We start from the raw sequence: 25,540 nt of genomic DNA on the forward strand, positions 1-25,540 counted from the left end.
TTGTCTAATCTAATGGAGACTAGATCAAAACACCAGGAAGAGCTGTTCAACAGTAGAACGGACTCCCTCAAAAGGTTGTGGACTCTCCTTCATTGGAGGTTTTTAAGCAGAGGTTGGATGGCCATCTGTTGTGGATGCTTCAGTTGAGATTCCTGAATTGCAATTTGATATGAATTCTGAAGTTTTATAACTTACAAGTATTAGTGTTTTTCCTGATAACTAAAGCGGCATTCATAAAATCTTGTTTAGGAAGGAAAATACATCATCACAAGTCCCAAATATGGGACTAGATGAATGATATTCACAAACTGAAGCAAATGACTTCCTGCAACAGAATATTTATACCATATTTTCAAATACACCTAAGAGGATAAAAACACTTTGCATATTAACAACTCTGATCTTTTGTGTTAGAGATGCAATGTAATGTGGTGTATAGTTCTTGGCACTTAGCCCTGAAGGATAATTATATAAAAAAATTCCTTCCAGTAGCACCTTAGAGACCAACTAAGTTTGTCATTGGTATGAGCTTTTGTGTGCATGCACACTTCTTCAGATGCACATGAAAGCTCATACCAATGACAAACTTAGTTGGTCTCTAAGGTGCTACTGGAAGGAATTTTTTTATTTTGTTTCGAGTATGGCAGACCAACACGGCTACCTACCTGTAACTAGGATAATTATATATTACTGGTTTTTAACTTCGCATATCTTAAAACTGGGGTGGGAAAACTCAAGCCCCCAGTTGGATTTGGGATTTGAACTGGGACCACGCACAATTTTGCAAACTGCTGTGGAAAGTCCCCTCAGTTTCAAAAATGATTTGCTGCTGCAAAATGGGGAGGAATGCTGCTTGACAAAAGAACTTTAGTTTGTTAACTCATGGCTGGTGATTGTGACAGTCTGCAAGTTTAACTGTGTGCTACTTTCTCCCTCTATTGCAGAAGGAGGGTAATGTCGATGAAGAGATGGCGGAAAAGCTGTCCATCCGAAAGCAACGTTTTATGCAGTTTGCTTCCTTGGAATATGAAGGCGAATATTACATGACTCCAAGGGACTTCCTGTTTTCAGTGATGTTTGACAAATCGAGACGTAAGTTTCTGGAGGGTTTTTGTTTGTTTGTTTCAACTCTGTTAAATGGCTTAATTTGTGAGTTGTTATTCTTATTGTGAGGCTTCAGATTTTTCAAAGCAGGAAATCTCTTTGCAGAATCATTTAGTCCAGGGTTTTTCCAACATGGGGACTGGAGATTGCCAGTGAGCCTCAGCCCTCCTTTGGGCAGCCCTCGGCATTGTACCTCATTGCATGGCCGTGATACAGCCTATTGATTGAACTGATTACAGCAGCTCCCAGCGGGCTCAGAACATGGGTTCTGGAGAGGGAGAGGGAAGTAACTAGAGAGAGATGCAGGGTTGAGGCTAAACCATGCAATGTTGTGGGGACAACAGGAAAGAGATGAAACTGGCAGTGACCAACCAAGTGTGAGGGAAGGGTGAGAAAGAACACAAGGTATAAAGGATGAGGCTGAGGAAGGGGGAGAATTCCCATGTGAGAATTGGGAAGACTCACTTCTTTGTATGTGGATTGAAGATTAAAGTATAGCCAGTGCTTTTTTGCTAAAAAACAACAACGATGTTTAAATAAATAAATAAATATAGTAAATGGACAAAAGTACAAAGATTCACAAAATGTTTGGGGGTATGTGTACCCCTGCATACCCCCAGAAAAAAGCACTGGGTATAGTTAAGACACAGGGCAACATACATATAATTTTGTGTTGTTGCTATTATTATTGCTACTATTTTAATGTTTCCTGTCTCTCTGTTCCTTTCTTCTCTTCCTTCTCCTTCTCTTTTTCTTTTTCTCTTTTCTTGTTTTCCCCCTCTCTCCTCTCTCTTTCTTGTCTTTTTGATTCCATTTGTTTTAGATATTGTTTTATTGCATTGTGAAAACTTTAATAAAAATCTTTGCGGGGAAAGGAAGTATAAAGGAGGGATGGGCTGAGGAAGAGGGAAAGATAAGCTCCTGGGGTTTCTGCTGCACTGTCTGGCCCTGCCACTTCACATACATACTCACAACTACTTTGAGGCACATGTGAGGGAGAGAGGGAAATAAAGTGACATGTTTTCCACAGAACATGCTGTGCATGCAAAAGGTCCCAGGCTCAATTCCTATCTGGTAAAGGACTCCTGCCTAAAATACTGCAGAGCTGCTGCCAGCCACTGGGGAATACAAGTGGGAAATGCATGCAAGTGGGATTTATAGTTCTAATTTGCCTGGTGTTGCCCTACCTAAATAATAGGTAAAGAAAACTTCAAGTTACAGAAAAATTCAGGGAAAGAATTAACACCTTCCTCTTCTCATTTGGCATTCTGACTTCATCACTAATAGTTGGATGGGGATTCTGATTGTTCAAAAGGTTTTTCTTCTAAGCATCCTTTGTCACTTGTAAGCTCTTTCTAGCTGCATGGAAATAATGTGTGTAAGCTCAACGCAAAAGTACACTAGTTTAATCCATCGCCATTATAATACTACTAATTCAGCACTGATGTCAAGTTTAATTTGGAACATTAGTGCAGGGAGATGATAGATGGCAGAAAAGTCTATTGTTAAAATTTATATGGCAAAAGACCACACCTACCTACAGCAGTATAAAGCTGAAATATTTACTCTTGACGTGGGTGCAATTGTCGGCTAACACTCTCTTGACCTGTGGAAAATCATTTTTGCTTGTATGTGCACCTTTACGTTTAAGGCCGGAAATGGCCCATTGCCCGTAACAAAATGTACCTGTACCTGGTTGGTGCTTCATCGTTCTTCTGTTTTAAAACCATATAATGGAATCTCCAAGAAAGGTGGGGATGTTTTGAAAAACATTCAGTTTTATTTCCTGAGCCAAAATTCCATCGCAGGCTTGGAAGATCTGAGGCTTGAAGTAGTTTCCATTCTTTCATGCACATAACAATTAAAAGAGGGGGGGAATCAACATTGTATTTTAGAGCGTTGAAGGTTACATTTTATTGCAGTAAAAAAGATGGTGAAACTTGGCCTTCAGTTTGCATGAGTGAAGATGGTAAAATTGTAGAAAAGTTGAGTCTTTCGCCGAACCTACTTGGTTTCAAACCCCAGATGCATTCCAAGATTATAAATTGATTCCCAGTACTTCTACTGTGTAATGGAATGCTGCAGTAAAATGTCACGCCAGATAGCTTTCACATACCCTTTGCATTCAGGAACTAGGAATACTGTGGAAAAGACACAGTGGAAGAACTTTTTTTCTCTCCTTTATCCCCACCTGAAAAAATGCCTCATTAAACCAGCTGAAGTTTTAAAATGCATTTATTCTACAGCAGTCTCACTGAGTCAGTGGCACTGCTTTGGAGTAGTAATATTTATAACTCACTGCTGAAATCTCTTGCTTCGAGACTTAGCTTTTTTCTCCTCTGTCACATGTCCATAAATCTCACATATCAAGCTGTTTTATTGGGTTTTCTAGCACCCATAATCTTTTGTGTAACTGATTCTGCCTCTTATTGTCTAGTACCCTTTCCCTGAAATCATTCCAGTGTTCAGAGTCAAGTTGCTCCCCTCCTGTGTTGTTCCTGCACTTACAGGACCCTGGACACCATTAAAGCAACTGAAGGGTTGAAGCCCAGCTGAGTTGTAAATGTGCTCATGGGTGTTCTGATGTAAGTGTATCCAGAAGGCATGTGGAATCAGAACAGAGGGCTTCACGTTGGGCTGCATTATTCTCGACAGTCTTGTGAATACTGATAGCAGCCTGGTTAAGATCACATTCTGCCCAACTCTCCCAACACTGCATCATACTTCTAGTGCAAGGGTTGGGCATATTCCCTCACAAGCAATCTTCCAGGACCTTCATGCCAGGAGTGCGCAGGGCCACCTGCAAAAGTGAACAGAGCAGCAGATGCAGCATTCCTGCCACACACGAGCCAGAAGGTTCTACAAATCTCCCACATTGCTAGGTAGCTCAGTTGGTTAGAGCATGGTGCTGACCACACCAAGGGCACAGGTTCAATCCCCATACGGGGCAGCTGCATATTCCTGCACTGCACTTTGGCTAGATGATCCTCAGGGTCCCTTCCAGCTCTGTAATTCTGTGATCCTGGCAAGAAAGAACCTTCATCAACAGGTTCCAGAGCCAGGCAAAAGCATTGGAGGAGAGCAAGCAGCAGTGAGGTTTAATGACTCTCTCAAGGCAAATCTTAAAAAATGTAGTTAGAAACACTGACAATTGGAAAACACTGGCCTGCGAGTGCTCCAATTGGTGAACAGCCTTTACCAAAGGTGCCATGGACTTTGAAGACGCTTGAACTCAGGACGAAAGGGGAAAACGTACTAAGAGGAAGGCACATTTGGCAGACCATCACCGTGATCAACTCCCGCCCAGAAACCTATGTCGCTGCTGTGGAAGGATGTGCGGATCCAGAATTGGCCTCCATAGTCACTTACAGATTCACTGTTAAGACCATGTTCAAAGAAGACAATATTATTCGGCTATAAGTGATTGCCAAAGAAGAAAGAAGAAGAAGAAGACTTCCAAATGTATCTCCATAGCCAAAGGTCAAGGAGGCTAGGAGATGTAGTCCAGCACATCTGGAAGGCAACAGGTTGCAGAAGGCAGAGGGACTTTCCAACTTCCCATTCATGAAAGACAAACCAAGCATGTCAGTATTTAAGCTTCCATCCCACCAGTGGCAAACGGTGCCACTTGGCTGCCCGGGGCAGCACCCCCTGGGGGGTGGGGCGTTGCTCTGCAGCGCGCATGTGTCCTGATGTCACATGTGCAGTTTGTCCAGGTTGGCACTGCTGCTCTACTCGGCCGGCACTCTCGGCCAGGGGCCAGGGCGCTGCCCCCACGTGCTGCCCCCGCCAAACTGGAGCTAGGAGCTGCCCGGCCCCTACGCCCCTCCCTTGCTACGTGCCTGCATCCCACATGATTTACCTAGGTCTCACTCATTGCATTGGCACTACTGCATCAGTGAAGGAGGAGAGAGGAGCGCCCCATCATGCCTAAGGAAGGGGAGGATATAAAAACAAAGCATGATGGGCCATGGGTTGCCACATCATTGCCATTTGGTCCTGCTGCCCCCAAAGGCAAACACTTGAAGAAGTGCCTGAAGAAGTGTGCATGCACACGAAAGCTGATACCAAAATATAAACTTAGTTGGTCTTTAAGGTGCTACTGAAGGAATTTTTTTACTTTTTGCAGTGATGGTCTTTTACTGTAACCTGCAATGATAAGTCTTTTGTTGCCCCATGGTGACTGCTTTTTGTTATCTGGTTCTATGCACAATAGGTGATGCAATAAGTAGAAAGTTAAGTTAATAAAAAGGATAAGAAATACCTAAAAGTTTTATTTTATTTTATTTTTGTTCGTATTGCAGGAACATTTGAACAGGCTGTTCCTATTAGTTTTGAACACTGTGCTTTCCTGAGCATTGTGGGAATTAGAATATTTTGAAGTTGGCAGTTTGGTTCTGTTTCATATTACTTCCATTTTCCCCATAAAAGAATCTGAAGAAATGCCACAGAACTTGATCAAAGTTTTGACTTGCAGATGATTGAGTGATTTTTTTTTCTTTTACAGGTAAAACTTTAGCCAAGAAACTGACAAAAAAGGTAAGCAAAGTGCTCCTGCTGTTTTTCAAGAGAACACTTGTTCTTTCTGCTACTTGTTTTAATGGATTCCTGTTTCACGACTAACTTGGTATTTATTTTGTTTGTTCAAAGGAGGTAGATTCGACTCTAGGAAATGTTGCAAAGACTAAACCAGGGCCAACTTTTTTTAGAAACCTCGGAGATAAAGGTAATGACTTAAGTCATTAGTGGAATTTGTTTGTAAGGGAACACTGTTCATTTTTTAATATGAATTCCCAGGGTCTGGAAATGCTTATTGATCTGTGCAGGCTGAAATGAATTATTTCTTTAGGTATTGTAGCTGTTTGTAAGATTGGGAATGTAAGTTTAGGAAGGAATATAAGTTTAGGAATATTTACAAATTCATTAGATTACCCCAAAAAAACTCTGGTTAGCAAGCAGGGAGACTTGGAAGTCTATGGTTCGTGGGTTTTTTAAGGAAACCAGGATGGTGGAGAGCAATAATTTAAAAAATCATTTTTGAAGTGTACTATAGGAAACCATGGGATCCTTTAGGGTTCCCTGGGTATCGTTAAATTGAGCTTTGCTGCATGCATTGACTAGCTGATACTAGAGAAGATCTGCATGGCAATGTGCTCCAAAAGACTTGGGTGCCTTTGATTTGACATCCCATGGCCAGTGACTAAACTGTGGCTTGCATACATTACTTTTATATGCAAAGCATAGCTGCCACAACCCAGAGAAGGTTGTGAAATTCCATCAGAAAAGAGGTGGGGGCAAGTGGTCGAGAGGGTGGGTGGATCATCAGTTCCGCTAATAGCAGGAGATGATCCATATCTTCAACAGAGCATCTATTTCAGGATCTGCCAACCCAACCCAAACAGCACAGAGGGAATGTACCCTGTATTGAGAAGAAGGTGCATAACAGCTTGCACACAAAAAACATGAAACACATAAACATGCCCTTGATCCTATGTTGTTTGATCTGAAAGAAAACCAAAAGCTAGGAATTAGGGCCCCTTTAGGGAAAGACAACATGTCCTGTTACTACATGGACACAAGCAGGGAGAACATTTGTTTATGTCCATACCCTGTTTCTCATATTTTAAGACATACCCATAAAATAAGCCATAGCAGGATTTTTAAGCATTCAAGGAATATAAGCCATACCCCGAAAATAAGACATAGTGATAGGCGCAGCAGCAATGCCGGCCGCGCCAGGAGGAGGAGGAAAAAAATAAGACATCCCTTGAAAATAAGCCACAGTGTGTTTTTTGGAGGAAAAAATAAATATAAGACATGTCTTATAATATGAGAAACACGGTAGCTCTTCTAATTCCAGCTTACATGTTCTTAAGACTTGTGTGAATCTGTGATCTTTGTACAGGCTTAACATTTCCGTAGGATCCTTGGTTATCTTCAGTTACGGTGATGATATTCCACTTTATTGAGCTGCTTATTTGAAAGGTAGAGATATTGCATGGAATCACCTAAAAGCGTTGTTTATTTATTCAGCACTTTTAAAATGGATTTGGGCTCCCCCTCCCACCCCCTCACTAAGCCACTTCACTGTTATCTAATTCTGAGGCTTCACTATTTAAACTTTATGGATTTTTCAAAGTGGGGAATCTTTATTTCTAAGCATCTAGAAGAAGCTGGGAATCCACAGCTTTCAAACGCACAGTTCAGATTGCCTTCCCTCACCCCATACCAATACCTTATCAAGAACATGAACTTTCATTGGATTTTAGTTGAAGACAATTATGCCTCCTAGTGGAATGTCTGTAACTCCCCATTTTATCATTTACTGTTAATTTTGTATTTTGTGTGTATCTAAAAAAATTGATAATTGCAAGTATAAACGTCACAATTATTAATCCTCTTAGTTAGAAGTTAGAAGAAAATAATTACACTCAAATTAAAAGACTGCCTGGTTCATGTGTGCTGCATCATCACCATCTCACTGTGTTGAAGTTCTGTAATTTTTAATTCTGATCACATAGATATGTGATTCTTTTCTTTTGTATGATTGCACCTTTATAATCTTCAAACAAAATAAATTATGTTTGCTTTTTTGAAATAAAGCACATTCCAGAAAGGAATTCCGTTTAACATTGGATAGAATTCTCTGGCAGGCCTATGGAACAGCTAAGTAAAAACTGTGATGAACTATTATGGAATTGAGTCCACAGTAAAAATATGCTTCGAGTCAGCCAGATGTATGTTGACAATAATAGGATCAACCACAGACAGAAAAAATGTAAAATATCTTGTGACTTTAAAAAAAAACCCAAACAAATCCTTAAGTAGGTTTAGTAAAAGAATTATTTGCACAACTTTTCTGAAAATAGGCTATTGCAGTGTTGTACTTTCAAAATGCAAATAGCAAGAGAACCCACACTATGAAGTGTAAAACAGTATTTATTTCATTTAAAGGAAATGAATTCAAAAGGTTGGGAGCCATGTGGAAACTGGTTATAAGCTTACAACATATCACCTGCTCCATGTGAATGATGTAGTTGTCTTTAACCACTCACTGGCGCATTTAAACCCAAGTTTTACAATTGGTTACTTTGGGGCTTATTAGTTTATTATTTCCATTTCTGAATCTCTTCCTCTGAAACATATTGAAGTGATTTAACAATAAAAACAGCAACAATTAAAACATATATGAAACAATCAAAACAACTGCATATATAAAACCATTTCAAAACCAATACAGATACAGGCAGAATCTAACCACAGCATGGTCCTGAGGAGTGCTATATTTCAGTTGAGGCACAGGTTCAAATTCAGGCTCGGCAATGGCCAAAATTCCTATCGCCTTTTGCTTCCATTCCAATCCTGTTAAATGGAACTGACTGTATTCAGTTGCCTCACCCAGTTGTAAGGAAAAGTCAGGAAACTCAAATTAAAAGCAACAGAGTAATAGTTGCGCTTTAAGCATTGCAGGACCACCATGGGAGGCACTCTTCCTTGGGTTCATCCCACTGCACTTGTGTCATGTTGAGAAACCCACAGCTATGAGCCAGGTTCCCCAGAGTACTGGAGAAAGACCCTAGCTATCAGGCCTGCTTTTGAAATGGTGTATACGGAAACATTACATGGTTATCGTTGGAGCAACACAGAGAAAAGTTGTTTCCACCATGCAGACATAACATTTTAATATTCCCCGTAATCTGAAATAGATGAGTAGCCACTTTGATTCCTCCTGCTTCTGGACAGTGCTAGCGCTGAGACAGACACAGCAGTGCTACACAGCACACTGCAAGTTCTTAGAACGCTACCTATCTTAGAACGCTACCTATCTAAATTCAGTTTAGAGCGCAGTAAGCGGGAATATTTTTTTACGAGTCATAAGGAAGGCTGCTTGCCTATCAATTTGCTAAATGTAAATTAGCGAAATGGCTTCCCTGTAGATAATGGAGTTAAAACATCTGCTTTTAACAGGTTCTTCCATTATGCAGGATGGTATTTGGCTCACATGTTAAAAGTAGCCTGATTATTTTTTTTAAGTTACTTATATGAGGCCACTCTAAAAAAAAAGAGAGAAATCCTCAAAGTGCTCTTACAGGACAGGAGGGATGCTTCAGATTCTTTTGTTGAAACCATACTTCTTTATATACTTCTCTATCTTTAGCTGGCATGTTGCTATTTTGACACTGCCGCATCTTTGTGTTTGTTCAGGCTGTTCGTTTAAGTCGGCCTTTCAAAGGGAGGTGGTGGAATTTTCCTTTAAAAAAGGAAGGGGGGAAACACTTTCACCTTGCAGAAAGGACGTGTTCAGACTTTTATTTTTTTTAAAGTGAAGCCTCTTCTTGGCTCTGGGCCCAGCAGCCCTATCAGTGCAATCTAGCAGCTTGGCAGCTTTGTGTTGCCATATTCCCCTTGAGACTTAGAGAAAATCTGGTCTTCGCTTTTCCAAGACTGCCAAGGGATGAAATACTTTGATCCTTCAGAGTAACGTTAGAGTAGCTCTCCTCCCAGGTACTAAATATGACAAAGCACACTTAATTTATTCATCCTTCGTATAAACACAGAATATTTTCTGCGAAAATCCAAAGATTTAGTGCGGACCTTTTATTAATGCCAAATAAACCCAAGTCTCTTAATGAGACATCAACATGACGGGGGATTGTAGAATAAGAAGTTCACTGCCAGAGCACTAGAATGGGGAACAGAAACATATGACTTGAATGATAAATAATAGTGACTACCTCCTTTATTTGTTACGCAGAGTTGAATGGAATAATCTTTACAAAAGTGGTTGATTACGCAAGCCACATTAGTATCCTGATTCTGAATTCTGTAATTTTCACATTTTACTGTTTTGTTTCAGGATTGATCTCCTACACAGAGTATCTCTTTTTGCTGACAATACTCACAAGTAAGTATTTTGATAGTTAGCTGTACATTGTAGTATGAAAGAATCACTATTACTAGCTTCCATGTCACTAGTGAATTTTCTTATAACATAAAAATCCAACTTCAAAGTTCAGTCAATAAATTACTTGCAAGAGTAGCAATGAGTGAAACAACCTCCCCCCTCCATTCTTCTGAAATTGGAACAGCTTGGTACAGACTAAACAATTTCCATGCATACTGGGAAATGATTTGCCTTATTCCAGGGAAATGTGGGGCAGGGTGGGTGTTTCAACAGGATCTGATTTAACTCTAGAAATATGACAAGGCTGTGTACTTCTGTTAAGCACCCATTTACCTACCATTCTCCCAAGCTCCTTCCTCCACCCACCTGCTTACCTTGCAGCTGCTATAGCTCTGGTGGTGGCAGCAGGAGGGGAGAAAGAGGGGGAGATCCTCCCCCACCCTCACCCCACGTGCCTGACACTGAGATACAAACAGCACCGAGACTGAAACTCTAGGAAACGGTAAGGGAAAAGGAAAGGGCTTGACGCTCACAGGTCGATGGGAGTGGCAAGGTAGAAAGAGCTTGGGAACCACAGTGCTCACTTCGTACATCAGGCCTGCATTTTGAGCTGCACCAGCATCCAGCCACCCCACCCTTTTCTTCCCCTTTCCCCAGAATGCCTCTAGGCTCACATGGGTCTAGAGGAAAGGAGGAGGGTGAGGCAGCTGGAAACCTGTGTCTTGGCTTCCTGCCATCCCCTGGAACTCCAAAGGAAAGGAAAAGGGACTGTGTTGCTGCCTGGTAAACTTGGAACTTGGGCAACAACGGGGCATGTGTGTCTATTTTCCTGCAATTTTTTTAGGGTGCACATTTTGCTTGGGTTTTGCACATGTTTGTTTGGGGTAGGGGTGTTTTGCCTGCTTTGAGATGATATTGGTTGAGAGAGCATTTGGGAATTGGGTGGGTATGTCCAAACTGAACAATTTCTAAACACAATCCACACAAGTTGTGCAAACTAAAATCCCATGTCTATGCAGAGTCTCCATGATCTGCTACAGAAAATAGTGTTCTGCTAGGTAGCTGCAAAGACAGTAGTTCCTGTCTTTGGCATGAACTCAAAAGTTGACTCGCCAAACCATGAGATGAGTTGGTCTGAATTTTCTCGTGTCTATGCCCCCATCAATCCCTAGGTCTCAGCAGCTTTTTTTGAGTTGTACTGTCATGCTTTTTCTTTTAATTCACAAACTTCTGTGCACCTAAGGAGTTCCCATGACATACAGGTATGCAGAAATCACTGTCTACCTTATATTTGGCTGGCTGTGTTTCATTTCCAAATTTAAATGCATGTGGCCACCAAAGCTTGCTATTCGAAGGAATATACGTATCATATAATGCAATGCATACCCAAGGACCATTGGAATTGTATCACAAATGTTCTAGCATCTCTAGAGCAGGTATCTCATTTTTAATGACAACGTGTCCTCCTTCCTTCTTTAACTTTTTGTTTCACCTTTAATGTTATCTAATACTATTTGTCTTACCCATTTTTCTCACTATTCATTCGGATAAACAGCTGAATTCCAGAAAAGTCTGTGTGCTTACTGATTTTGATAGTCACCCATATCACTTTACTACCTAGCCTTGTACTACAAAATGAAATACAGTGGTGCCTCGCAAGACGAAAGTAATTCATTCCATGAGTCGCTTCGTCTTGCTATAATTTCATCATGGAAAGCGCGGCTTGCCGCGGCAAAAAACAAAAAAAACCGCCCAAAAACTTCGTCTTGCGAAGTGCGTCCATAGAAAACTTCGTCTTGCGAAGCGCAGAAAACATCGCAAAACGCTTTCGTCTTGCGAGGTACCACTGTACAGCAGTTGAAGGATATTGAGTAGGAACTGTTGTTGTTGGCATCCATCTGTCTGAGGACAATGGAGTGCACCTTCGGGGGTAAAGTCAAACTGCTGCGTTAGCAACACCAGGGTGCAACATGGAGGCCCTGCGCTGCCCAGATGAGACTACCCGGCTCTAGGGGTAGTCTCCTTGGCGCCAGGGGCACCAGGCCGGCAGGAGGGCGCTGCACGCTGCGCCTGCCCACCAGGGCGGGGGCGCCCGAGCGATCTCCACGCCACGGCGCCCGAGCGGCTTAAGACAGCCCCCCCCAGTGATGTGGTCCAAAGGAAAGCAGAGCAATACATTTGGCACCAGATTGGCTGCAAGAGTTGCTGGAAGGCCCACAAGGCAGAGAAGGTTTAGGATCAGAGATTATCTTCTCCTAGATGGGCTTCCGCATGTTCTATAACCACATGAGTGGAAGTGTTGCAAATTACTGTGAAGAACCACTGAGATAGTTGCACACCAATCTCCATGGTTCTGCAGCATATCCAGTCCTGTTTGTGAATGTGTGGCCGTTGGTCAGATAATTTGGACTGTGAAACAGAAGGGCTGTCTAAAGCTCTTCTGACATGAAATATTGGTAGGTAGATGCTCCTTAGGGCTATTATTTTTAGGCTGGCTGAGACTTCGAGTTTGCAGTTTTAATTACTCTTGAGTCATGTTTTGAAGGTTACTGAACAGCTATAAAAACTTAAGGATTTTGTTTTTGTTGGCTTTTGTAAAATGAAAGCTGAGATTCTGGGGAATCACTAAGTGGCCAAATCAAAATGTGGGAGAATTATGCAACCACATAAACATGTTTTACAAGGGTCTTTGTAAAGTGTCACTATAAAGCTGATACATATATGAAATATATTCCCTTTTTCCTTAATAGTACTGACCTTCCATATCTTGTATTAAGAAAGGAGCGCAAATCCGCCTCTCTGTCATATCACACTAAGCCTTTATAAACCTCTTTTCCCGAAAACTGCAGTAATTTGTTTATTTATGTAATTATTAAAGTGTTTGTAATCCAGATTTTCATAAAAGTATATGAGTCTGACCAAACTGCGGGAGGCAGTGGAAGACAGGAGTGCCTGGCGTGCTCTGGTCCATGGGGTCATGAAGAGTCGGACACGACTAAACGACTAAACAACAACAACATATTGAAGTGGTATACGACATACAAAGTTGTAATACGATCAGAGAAAGCGTCTATATAAATAACATTTAAAGCATCAATAAATGCTGGTTGGTTAACAAGAGAAATTCATATTGCAGAGGACCAGCTAAACAATGCAGTTTTCAGAAGACGTCTAAAAGAAGGCAGGGATGGTTCCTTGCAAACTTTGTTTTCTACCATCTAAAAAAGAATGTCTTGCTTTTTACAGTAAAGTGCCTTTTTCTGATAGATTGTAATATTGTTGTGAATAACCATTGCTTGTTTCAAAATGAGCAGTTATGGAAATGGATATGACGAAATAGACAATGGGTAGTTTAAAACAGCTTTGAAAATGATGCCAGTTTTCACAGGTTACTTATGCAGCTGAACAATCAGGCTGCAGCAAAGGGAGAGCAGGGCCATTCCATTGACTCTGCCGAAAGGGCAGTCCCAATCTGGTTCCTTCTCTCCCTGAACTGTTTCCATTCCTGCTGGTCATTATAAGAACTACTGTTTAACTTTCAGAGCTGGTGCTCAGATTATCTTTCTTCCTTCCCTTTTATCTCTCTTTCCCCCCTTTTTTGCCATGTGGATTGTATTTCTCTGAGCAGGAACTGACTTGCTTTTATTGATCATACATAAACTGGTTTGGGAGCATTCTTGGCTGATGTGCAGGGTACAGATTCTTCAAACAAAGAACATGAGGTTCGGTGTTGTCACCCTCGCTCTTGTGATTTTTCTAGGGTTGACACTGGGAGCAGTTCTTTGACTTGCATGGTACCTCTCTGCCTCTTTCCCACTCCCTTAAGAAGAACTCCCTGACCTTGTGAGAGGCAGTGTGCATTCTTTCCATCTCTTTCAAGGCCAGGAAGACCCTGGGTTACAATAATTTAAAATATTATGTTAAAAATAGTTTTTAAAACTTGCAATTACAAAGAAAAAAACACAATCACAAAAAACAGGGTACGTTCTAAAAATATTTATCTCAGGTGTCAAGAGACGGGGCAAAGAGGTGCATCAGTGAAGATATAATATTTCACAAAAGAATAGTAATCTGCAGCTAGACAGAAATTCTTACCTAAGGCAAATTTAATTGTGTGGGGTGTTTTGGATGGACGTCATTGACCAAGGAAGTCCACAAACATTGCACCTTCTTAATGTGCATTTATATTTGCTAGATAGAAACACTCCTGTTGCAGCACCAGTTTTCCCATGTAGTGATTTAGGAATGAAGCAGCCGTCATTTGCCATTTAGCACCATCGTGTATTGAGTGCTGTTGGAACTTGTGCTATGAGGTCTCAAACGATGGTGCGTTGAAGAAGTGGAAACCAAGTGGCATCAAAGCAAACTCTTTCCCACCCTTTTTCAAAGGACTGAATGATATTATTTCCTTGGTATTTCAAATTGATTGAATGTCAAACACAAAGGAGCCTCTGTCTGTGGAGGAAAATCCATTGCTCCTATTGTGTTGTTATCATATCCATCATTTTGAAAGAAAATGTCAGCAGGTGCTAGTATCTCCATCGTCATCTAACAGGTTTCCCATTTCAATTCGTTCTTGGTGCTTCGTAGCTCTCAAGTATATTTATGAAACCTTAGTTTATTAGACGCTACTAGATTATTCAAAGCAGCTGCCGCGCTCTGCTTTTTATATCCACATCCCACAGAATCACCTCGGCATTAAGTGAGGTTTTGGGCCTCACTTTTGAACTTGCTGTTTCTTGTTTTAATGGTGGTTAAAAGGCAATCTTGCATGCCCAACACAGTTACAGTGAACAGGATTTTGAGAAGACTGCTTTGGACTCTCCTCAGCACCACCTAGTTGATACTATTCCTTTCCTTTTCTGTGTTAAGTAAGCTGTTCCAATCGATAGCTGGCTTTTCTTCTTTATGTTTTTTGCAGTCATTGGGAAATGGAAAGGTTCCTGCACTGTAGTAGGTCCTCGTTGTGGTTGGATGCCATTAGTATGAGGACCATAGCTGCCAAGTTATCCCTTTTTTTAAGGGATTTTCCCTTATGCTGAATAGGCTTCCTCGCGAGAAAAGGGAAAACTTGGCAGCTATGATGAGGACCCTTTCTGCTCTCAGGAAGAGGTGCATCCCCAAAAGGCTGACTGCCCTACATCCACTAGAACAAGCAAGAATTTCCTAGGAAGGGCAAAATTTGAGGCCCTGCTTCATTTCCGAGTAGAGGAGGATTAACACGTTCCCTACTCTGAAGGAAATGCTAAACCACTGGACCTCATAGCTGAATAATTTTGTGGAAAGGTTAGTCTGGCCCTGCATTTACATCTATATTGCAAATAGACCCGTTTTAGTATTTTGAGGAAGCCGGAGGTTCTTTCCATAGATAGCATCCAAAGGTAACTTCCACAAATAGTCATTGTGAGTGTCTGAAACTCACATGTTAGAGTTATTGTCTGTGTAATTAAAAGCAAGTGCATTGAGCTTTTTCTTTGAACCTCAGTTATTTTATAAATACATACCATTGGAGTTGCATCATATCAGATAAGAGTGTCATCTTGTGAGCCGTATGAGCAGCTTTAGCTCCTATGTATTACGCGGGGCTAGCTTCTTATCAGCCTGTTGCAACAGATGGTATGCATCACTTTGGAATAAATCATTCTGCTTTTATTCTCCAGTGACATTATAGGCTACATTCACATTATTACTGACTCAAAGAATACTTAGTAAAATGTTTAGAACGAAGCATTCCACTCGGAAGAAATCAGCTGTCTCCCAAATGGATTCCTCCTTCAAGGTTAGCACACTGTGACAGTGCTGTTTGAAATATTTATTGATCATTCATGAACGATAGTTACCTGCTCAAAATTCTGGCGATTTGAACGTCATCTAATCAGACTTCTTAAAAGAGACAAGATCCCTCACAAACATTCCAAACACTTTATCAGGCACTTGAATAGTATACAAGAAAGCTATAGCAACTATTTAGGATCAATTTAGGTATACAGGGCTGAGGTCTTTTAGGGCTTTCAAGGTCAGCCAAACACTTTGAATGGAGCTCGGAAACGTACTGGGAGCCAATAGATCTTTCCAAGTCTTGTTTCTCTAGTTGCTGCTGCTGTGACATTACTGTAGAAATCGCTGCTGTGACATTGGCTCAGTTTAGACATCCCATTTCTGATTTTTTCAAACCATGATTTGAAGATCCACTTTTTAATTAGCAACATGCTGGTTTGCCTAATTAGGACATCACCCACCATGCACCTCCCCTATAAACTGTATTTAAGCCAAACTTCTTGGAGTGCAACTACCAGAAACTCGTATCAGTTAACTTTAGTTTTAGTATTTATGTACTTCAGCCTAAATTGGTGTGTGTGTGTTTTTAATATTGAATTTATTCTGCATTTGCTAAATTGTTGATTTTTGTTATTTTGAATCTGTTGACATGCTCTGTATTCTTTATATTTGTATTTCCAGTGTTTTCTGTTTTGATGCTTTGAATGTTTGTTGTGAGCCGCTTTGGGCACAGCTCATTGTGGAAAAGCAGCATATAAGTAAAACCAACCAACCAATGAGTCAGTGCGCTTTCACAATAGCAGAGATTGAATCGGTCAACTTTTCCTTTTTAAGTTCACAGTGTCTCTCCACTAGCTTCAGAACACCTTCGCACATGCTTATATAGTTAACTATGGATCCTCTGCCTTCATATGAAACTGGAAGCATCTGCCCATTTATGAGGAACTGGAGTAGCAGGGCAGCATTATCTTACATGTAAAATATTTATGAATAAATCTGTATGCTATGATTCATTGCAGAACCACAGACTGGATTTCATATTGCTTTTAAAATGTTGGATGCAGACGGGAATGAACATTTAGAGAAAAAGGAATTTTTTAAGGTATGGATGACAATATTTTTAACCCCCCCCCATTTTTTTTACCATACAACTTACACATGTAAAGTGCAGTTGATCAAGACTATTCCTTCCTCATCTGCTTTGTACACAAGAGATCATGTCTTCACTAGAACAACTGAGGAAATTAAAACTTTTTGCAACCCTTTTTCATCGAAGTTCTGAGTTAAATCAAGAACATTTTTTGCAACCAGATTTCCTATTTTTACATTTGGATACAGGTGGCAATGAACTTATAGCAAACCTGCTGTTCCTTAACTAACATGGTTGGTCAAGAACAGTGCTTTGGTGTCAAAAGCTAGGATTAAGAGTTTATTAAATTTTAAAATTACAATTATTTATATATGTGGAATAGATTGATATATATCTACCCATACAAGCAAAACTGCAGAACATCCATCACTAGAGAGAGGCTTCCATTGTAGAAATGGAAAGAGAAGGCATATTTAGCCTTTTTATTATGAATACTATGAAATGCACACTTGAGGTCAAAGTCAAATGTGCAAGCCTTTTTAATTTGAATAGAAGATAATGTGTTTTGCTCTTGAGACCATCTGGAGAGGGGATGGAGCTACTTCAGTTTCAGTGCCAAAAAGAAATGCAACAACTGTGATAGAATCAACCCTTAAGGTACCTAACAGGCTTCCTGGCAGAGGTTCCCTCCCAGGTTCAGATGAAGGTAGGGCAGATTATGAATGACTTGGAAGGAAAATCCTTGTATAGCCATGACTCCTTGCCTCACCTCACTAGCGCTTTTGCCCTAGCTGTAAATGGCAGCTGCTAGTGCGTTGGTACATTTCTGTCACATGCCCCCCGTTCCCTTGTTTAGTCATCTTTCAACAGTATTAAAGGTTGGGATAAATAGAGGAAATAATGCCCTATCCCTCCCCTCCCCCCAGCTTGCCTTGCCTGAACAAACAGACTACGGATGGGTGGTCTTGCTGCATGCACTGCTAGGAAAAGGGCCGCTGTGTTCAGTGTTGGGTTTCAGTGTGCACCAACTCTAATGACTGGACAGGGCCAGGTGCAAACTATTTAGGGGAAATAGTGCCATTTCAATCCTGACCTGCCAAAACGATCACCTGGTGTTGGCATGAGGAATCGGAGATGAGGGTTAAGGATGATAAAGCAGCAGGCTTTGGGAGCATCACATTATTCGAAGGGAAAGTTATGTGCTGCTTGTCTCCCAGTGATAAACGTACTTTTAAAAGCACCTCTCCTAAGCAACTCCTAAATCCTCTGCTTTCTATCTCTATCCATGCTGTAACCGTAAATAATAAGTCGCTTGTTTTTTTTATTTTTGCTGTCCATTTGAGGACTGTTGCTAACATCTCTGGAAGGTAGGTGAGCTTTGCAGTGTGCTGTGCTAAATCTCTTGCTAGAAACCCAGCCTCTGAAGAGATTTGTGAGTACATGTAATTACAAATGTTTCCGAAAGAGAGGTTGCTGCCAGGAGTCTGCTGAATGACTTGCTAGAGATTTATAGTAAGCTGCAAATGGATTTATTTATTTGCTGGAGACCTTATTTTTGGATCTGAACTTGTTAAAGAATGGTATGACACAAAATTGTCAGGTCATACTTAGATCATTAAAAAGATGCATAAGCAAAACAAAACACCAGAGTGCTTTGGGAGCATGTATTTCACATGCACTCTCTTAATGCACCTTGTGAAACTGTCTTATATTGAGTCAAACAATTGGTTCGCCTAGCACAGTTCTTACTCTGAATGGGAGCTGCAGTCAAAGGTCTCCAGGCCCTTCCCTGCGTTGCTGCCCGAGAATCCTTAGCTAGAAGTGCCAGGGATTGAATTTGGGACATTCTGCATGAGCAAGCATATGAGCTGCCATTGAGCCTTGTAGATGTCAGTATTATTATAGCACCTTTCAAGTGCAAAGGGTGAGATGGAGAGAACAAAGCTTCGCAAACTCATGGCTGAAGCAAGGTTTGGACCAGAGACTTCCTGATGCACTCTAACAGTCACAGTATTACACCCATTTAAAAACTTGACTTCTATGTTAGAAGAAATTACTTCTTTAAAATTGCCTCCAAAGGCTTATGTGTTCTTACTCTGCTTTGGTCCCATTTTTATGTATTTTTGTGCATATTTCATGATTTCTGAAAACTTAGCAGTCAGAAGTCAGTCCTTCCCTTCCCAACTTCTCCCTGCATTTCCCATGAAAAGCCTTTCCCTGAGAGTTGAAGGCCCTCCTGAACAGCATGGCCAATTCTGTGGGCATTTGAAGTAGGAGTAGGGCAAATGAAACACCCAATATTGGAGAGAAGGGAGGAGAAAGATTGGTTGCAGCGGAGGATTCCATTCATGCAATCTGCTCGTGGTTATTCAGCCAGAAAGCTTGTATCAGAAATGATGAGTGTGTTTATCCCCACTACAGCATACCCATTTCTCCAAAACAAACTAAAGAAAATCCCCACAATAGTGAACAGGTTGGGGAAAAGTAGGCAAACTATCCCCATCCCCATTAACTCTCCTGGCCTATCACCCACTATTTCGACACATAGCACAAAACCGCCAGATAAAAACTTGGCAAGCCAAAGGCCACTGTCTAAAAGACTTCTACAAAAACAACAAACCCATACCAATACAAGAGATACAAGACAAACTAGGGGACACCCAAATACCTTGGCTAACACACCATCAACTACATGCCTTCTTAAACAATCCAGCAGTAAAATCAGCAGATACTAGACCCTTGACCACCTTCAAAAACCTGACAGCAGAGGGACATGGCAAAGGGATGGTATCCACAATATACAAAATACTGCTCCAAAATCCTACAACTCCCCTTGACGCAATTAAAGAACAATGGGAGCACAACATAGGCTATGAAATTAACCCTACCCAATGGATTAGAATGTTGTCTAAACCTCCCTTTAAGTCCATATCAGCCAAAAAGAAGGGAACTTACTCTGAAACTCACCTACAGGTGGTACTTGACATCATGGAAACTGGTGCTGATACACCCAGGAACCTCACTAAGATGTTGGAGAGGCTGCACCTCCACAGGCACATACCTCCACATGTGGTGGGAATGCCCTAAAATCCAACCCTTCTGGACAGCAGTCCTACAAGAGAGATGCAAAATAACTTAACAGGTATTAGAACTCACCCCAGAACTGGTCCTACTGAGCATCTTTCAAGTTCATTATGACCACTCACATAATACAGAGCTTATAACCCACCTTCTCTCAGCTGCCAGAAGCCTCATAGCCAGACAATGGAGAGACCTGTCAGTAGTTAACATGGACCAATGGTATCAAATTGTATGGGAAATGGCCTTACTAGAAAAGCTAACCAATAAACTGAAACTGACACGGGGACAAATGGAAGAGGATGCCTTCACCCCAGTATGGATCCCCTTTATCACATACACAGCCCAACAAGACGACAGGAGTCCACCGACAGCATATGAATCAATCTGGCTTACCTGATCCAACAAGCCCCCCCCCCCTGCAAACAAACCCCACTGCAGACAACCAACCACACCTTGCCCCCAATACCTCTCACTACCAATGAAATGTAATAAATGAATAGAAAGAGAACCTACCCAGTTGACGCTGACACAAAACCCCACATGTACACTACATAAAAGAATATGTCTCACTACCCCACCCCTCCTCTCCTCTTCTTCCTCAACCTTATACAGTAGTACCTCCGTTTACGTAACCCTCTGATTACATAAACTTCGGGATGCGAAAGCAGCAAACCTGGAAGTATTTGACCGGGTTTTGCCGCGCACACATGCGCAGAAGCAGTCCTCTGGTTGTGAAAACCTTGGGATCCGGCTGGACCTCCGGAATGGATCCCCTCCACAACCAGAGGTACCACTGTACCGTACTTTACTCAGCACTAATGTCTCACAACAAATGTAACTGATTCGTAAGAAAGACTGTACAACCTAAAAAGAGAGACAAGGCATGTACTTTTGTAAACCAATAAAGTCTTTAGGAAAAAGAAAAAGAAATGATGAGTGTGATCTTTAATGCTTGAAAATTGTGTGTGGACCATTCATTTCACATGTTACCAGATTCCTTAATGAAAGGCACTGGATTAATGTGAAAGCTCCAGCACATGTGACGAATGTATATAAAGGCTTTGCACTCAAGGTACCTGTGCAGAGAATTTTACAGTTTGTGTATGGTAAATAGCACTGAGAAAGAAGCTATCTGTTAAAAATGCTTTGGTATGAAAAACAAGATAGTAAATGGAAATATATATCACTTTCATTTTAGCTGCAGAAAATAATTGGGACGCAAGATGAGCTTAAAACAGCTTTAGGAGACGAAACACTATCTCAGGTAGGTCTTCAGAGAGTGTGATTTTCTTTCTAGCAGGTTGTTCTGGCACTAATGCACTGTTATCTTTTAAACATTATTCCTTTCACAGCTTGTAGCTGATTGCATCTGATGCTTCATTAAATGAAAGTACCTGATCAGTTGACCTTGCTTTTTGCATGTTCTGTACTAAAATAATTCCAATTGAAAAAGAATTCATTTATTTAATATGTAGTCACATAATTTTTGAATTCATAATAAAGGGAGACTTTTAGTATTATACTTAGCTGACTTGATCAAAGAACAATAAATGCACTTCCAGGTCAGTTTGCGACCCCTACTTCTCAAGTTAAAATTAATCTTTCAGATCTTCAACCCCACATCCAAGACCACCTCTGCCATATATTTAAAAATCAGAATACAAATAAATATTTTTCTGGCTCTTATATGGACAAATAAAAATCTTAAGACTATAGAGGAGAAGCCCAGTTTAATTGACTATTTTTTGAGAATTTAAGGTAAATTCCAAAGGAAAGATTTGGTTTTTTAAATCATTAATAGTCTTGGACATCATGATCTAAGCTTTAATCATAGCTTAGGACAATTTGATTTATGGAAGAAATGCAAGACCTATTGATGGAAACATCTAGATTAAATTTTAAAAATAAATGGTCTTAACTGTTGCTATTTTACTGTGTATTATATGCTGTTTTATATGTCATGTTGGAAGCTATCCTATGAATACTACATAACAAAGTCTGGTCTAAAAGAAATAAAATTAAAAGATAAATGGAATGGTGGGGCTAATGTTTGATGGCTAGAATACTTTCAAGTCATATTCAAGTATACCTGAGTGAAGGAAAGCAATGGAATTTGAAATAATAATGAACAACAAACCTTTATTGTCCACACTTCTATTACAACACAAATGAGAAATGGAACAGGTAAAAGAATTTGATTCATTTGGCTCAAGGCAATGGTTTGTATCCAGTGCTGTCTGTTCATGAGTGGAATGGACTTCTGCTCCTCTCCTTGCTGCCCCCATGTGCTCACAAAAACTGCTGCAGGACATAGGAGCCAAATCCTAGGGTCCAAGGTCTCTTCAGCACCCCCAATATATTTGAGGGGGCCAAGGGCTCCCCAAAGTTGATGAACATTGGCATTTGAATGGTATGCGTGCACTGCGACTTGTGATTGATTACATGGAGCGGGGCTTACCTGCCCCTCCCCATATTTTATTCATATTGGTACCCCTGCTCCAAATCTCTGGAGCAGATTTGGGGAGCATGCAATGGGGGGGGGGAGATGAAGGAAGGAAGGACCATTGCTCAAGTGGCACTCACACAACCGGACCTACTATTGAAATATCAGTTTGAAAATATCTATGATAATTAAACAGTTTTCCTCAAATGCTGATATTTGGGAGAATTTATTTAAAGTAGTCACAAATTGGTATATTACAGCTTTAAAGTGTCATAAAATAAATGATATAACTCACCAAGGGTTTGGGACCCATCGGGTACCCTCACCTTGTTTGTTGGTCAGTCGAAGCCATTCCCAGGGTGTGGCTGCTATTGCATGCTAACAGTTTCCAGGAGCACAATATGTCCCCCGCCAGAGGTACTGCCCTTCTCCTAACACCCCATAAAATTATGCCTTGGTAATAAAACAATTTCATTATATAAGAGTGCAGGAGAACAGACAAAAACTAAATAACTACACTACTAATTGGTCAACATTTATCACCTGCAAATCAGACGCTACATATTTCGGTTTGCAATATTGTTTTTTAATTTTAGGAAGTTTATTTTCCTATATCCCCTGCAAAAGATTGTTTTCTTTCTAGTTTGGATTATCTTGTTGTGTTTTTCCCCCCCTCAAGTACTATGTTAACGTAAGAAACATAGTGTCAGTATTCTATAATTAATGATTTATGAAGTTACATTATTGTTAGGTTTCCCTAAATATGTAAGTTTTTGTTGGTATTTAAAAATGTGCAGTATTTCTATTTAGTTTTTATTTTTAAGAATACAGTAAAATACATACTGAACAATTTTTGGGTGGCTTAGAGATGGCTCATGTTACTTCATTTAGTGAAAAGTGTCATGGAACAAATGAAGAGTGCTACCTGAACTATAAAATGTGTTGTCATGTGTGCAGCAAGCATGAAATACACTGTACTAATGCAACTAGTTGATTATACTGAAAGCTAAATAACCATTAGTATTTAATCTTCTGAATAGATGGCTGTCTTTCATCTTGCCTCTTCAGCAGAGTAAAATACACACCGGCTATTTAGATGTCACAAGAACATTACGTTGAAATCCCCATATACTCCACATTGCTTAGTGTGTTGTTGTGTTCAAAGAAATGCGACTTAGGCTAAGTGGTGAAAGAAACACATAATCTAAAAATATTGTCTTTTGTGGCTGTGGCTTTAGCCTTTCAAAGGGATGGAATAGCTGAACTATGTGAAATACATTATTTGTTTTCTACAGGCCTTTTTTCCATAAGGAAAAATTCAGTTATATAGCATTTGTAGAATTATTTAACCATTAATGGGAAATGTAGATCTTGAGTCAATGCAGAGCTTTAACACAAGAGGTATTCTGACAAAGTACTGATGTGCATTTTTTCAGGAGCCAGAATCAGAAGACCCTGATATTAATACCATGTTGCTGGTCCACTTCTTTGGAAGAGGAGGAAAAAAGAAGCTTCATTACTGTGAATTTCACAGGTAGCGCTGAAAAAAGATAGTAATTAACGCTTCGGTTGTCATCTTGGTTTGCTCTGTGTTGTGAGTTTTTCAGATCAATCTGTATATCAGATACTACAATTCACTGTTTTGGCTTGTCTTAGTATTTTATCTCAAAGAGATCCCAAATAACTTTTCATATTTAGTAGCACACTAATCCACTTTCCATTACTTTCCATTACTAATCCACTTTCCATTACTTTCAATGGGAAAGTTCACTTCAGGCTAAGCACGCTTCAGGTTAAGTACAGACTTCCGGAACCAATTGTGTTTGTAAACTGAAGTACCACTGTATATACAACCTTAGATGAACAACAACACATGACATATTACGCCATGTCATGATTTATTTAACAGAAAGAAAGCCAAAATGGAGAAGCCATATCATACTCCTTATGATTCAGTATCTTATGGAACCACCTTTAGCAGCAGTAACTTGAAGTAATCATTTTCTGTATGACTTTATCAGTCTCTCAGATCCTTGTGGAGGAATTGTGGCCCACTCTTCTTTATGATGTTGCTTCAGTTCATTGAGGTTTGCTGGCATTTGTTCATGTGCAGCATTTCAGTTGGGTTGACGTCTGGACTTTGCCTGGGCCATTGCAGCACCTTGATTCTATCCTTTTTCAGCCATTCTGTTGTAGATTTGTTGTTGTAGATTGTCCTGATGCATGACCCAATTTTGGCCAAGCTTCAGCTCTCGGGCAGGTGGCCTCCCATTTGGCTCTAGATCCAGGATCATGGTTTGCTTCACTCCAGACAAACCAAGACCTGTAGTCAAGGTTTGTTCTTGGCATATTGCTCATGGTTTTTTGGGGGGCGGGGACTACAAACTTGGGTAGCGTGGCAGCATGACAACTGGGAGAAAAGTGGAGTGGCCGTGATTTTTACCTTAGTTGTATGGCAGGAGCTGCACAGTCATTTCCCCCATACTGGAAATGACACTCTTTTCTTTTGCACTTGAAATTGTGTTCCCATAATATTAGGTTTCAAGCAGCAAATCTGAAATTAAAATACCATATCTTTCAAAAGAAATGTAATAAATTCCCTCTTTGATTCTTCAAATCATTTTGAAGCCATACTTATCTGTTTTGCTATCAAAACAGGAAGTATATTCATTTCGGATTTCTAGCTACCCAACTCTGTATTTACTAACACATTACTACTCTTGACAGATCACTTTTGCGCTTAGCATGGCTGTGCCTATGTAAATTTGCATAACACTTCTAGGGAACTCAAAAGCTGGTTCACTGCTTTGCAGTGTTGTAGATAGTCCCAATAAAGATATTACCCTCCAGCTAACTTGGGGTTTCTGCCCCCCTCCCCAACAGACCAGCATGGTTTCCTGCAATTTGTCTCCTCTCAGCCAAACCAAGAATGGAGAGGTGTTTCAAATGCTGAGCAAAACATTTCCTTCCACTGATTTCAGGTGCACACTAACCTTCAAATAAACAAGCCTTTGAAGTTCTTAAACATATTGAGAATTCTGTTGAGTTAGCACTCCCTCTGCTCCCTTTTCTTTAGATACAGTAGGGGTTGTTAACAAAGCAAAGGCCAGAGTGCACCCGTAAAAGCTTGTTTGCATTT

At 40.5% G+C, this 25,540-nt stretch overlaps 1 protein-coding gene across 1 annotated transcript in view; it reads left to right on the top strand.

Moving 5' to 3' along the window:
* MICU2 (mitochondrial calcium uptake 2) overlaps positions 1-25,540 on the top strand; it is a 73,263-nt gene that overhangs the window by 36,318 nt on the left and 11,405 nt on the right. The window contains exons 2-8 of the mRNA XM_035114701.2: positions 945-1,092; positions 5,612-5,643; positions 5,755-5,830; positions 9,962-10,009; positions 16,807-16,889; positions 21,157-21,222; positions 23,838-23,935. Of these exons, the coding sequence (XP_034970592.2) occupies positions 945-1,092; positions 5,612-5,643; positions 5,755-5,830; positions 9,962-10,009; positions 16,807-16,889; positions 21,157-21,222; positions 23,838-23,935 (551 nt within the window). The remainder of the gene's footprint in view (positions 1-944; positions 1,093-5,611; positions 5,644-5,754; positions 5,831-9,961; positions 10,010-16,806; positions 16,890-21,156; positions 21,223-23,837; positions 23,936-25,540) is intronic.

The sequence above is a fragment of the Zootoca vivipara genome, chromosome 4 (assembly GCF_963506605.1).
Source record: "Zootoca vivipara chromosome 4, rZooViv1.1, whole genome shotgun sequence".
Classification (NCBI taxonomy): Eukaryota; Metazoa; Chordata; class Lepidosauria; order Squamata; family Lacertidae; genus Zootoca; species Zootoca vivipara.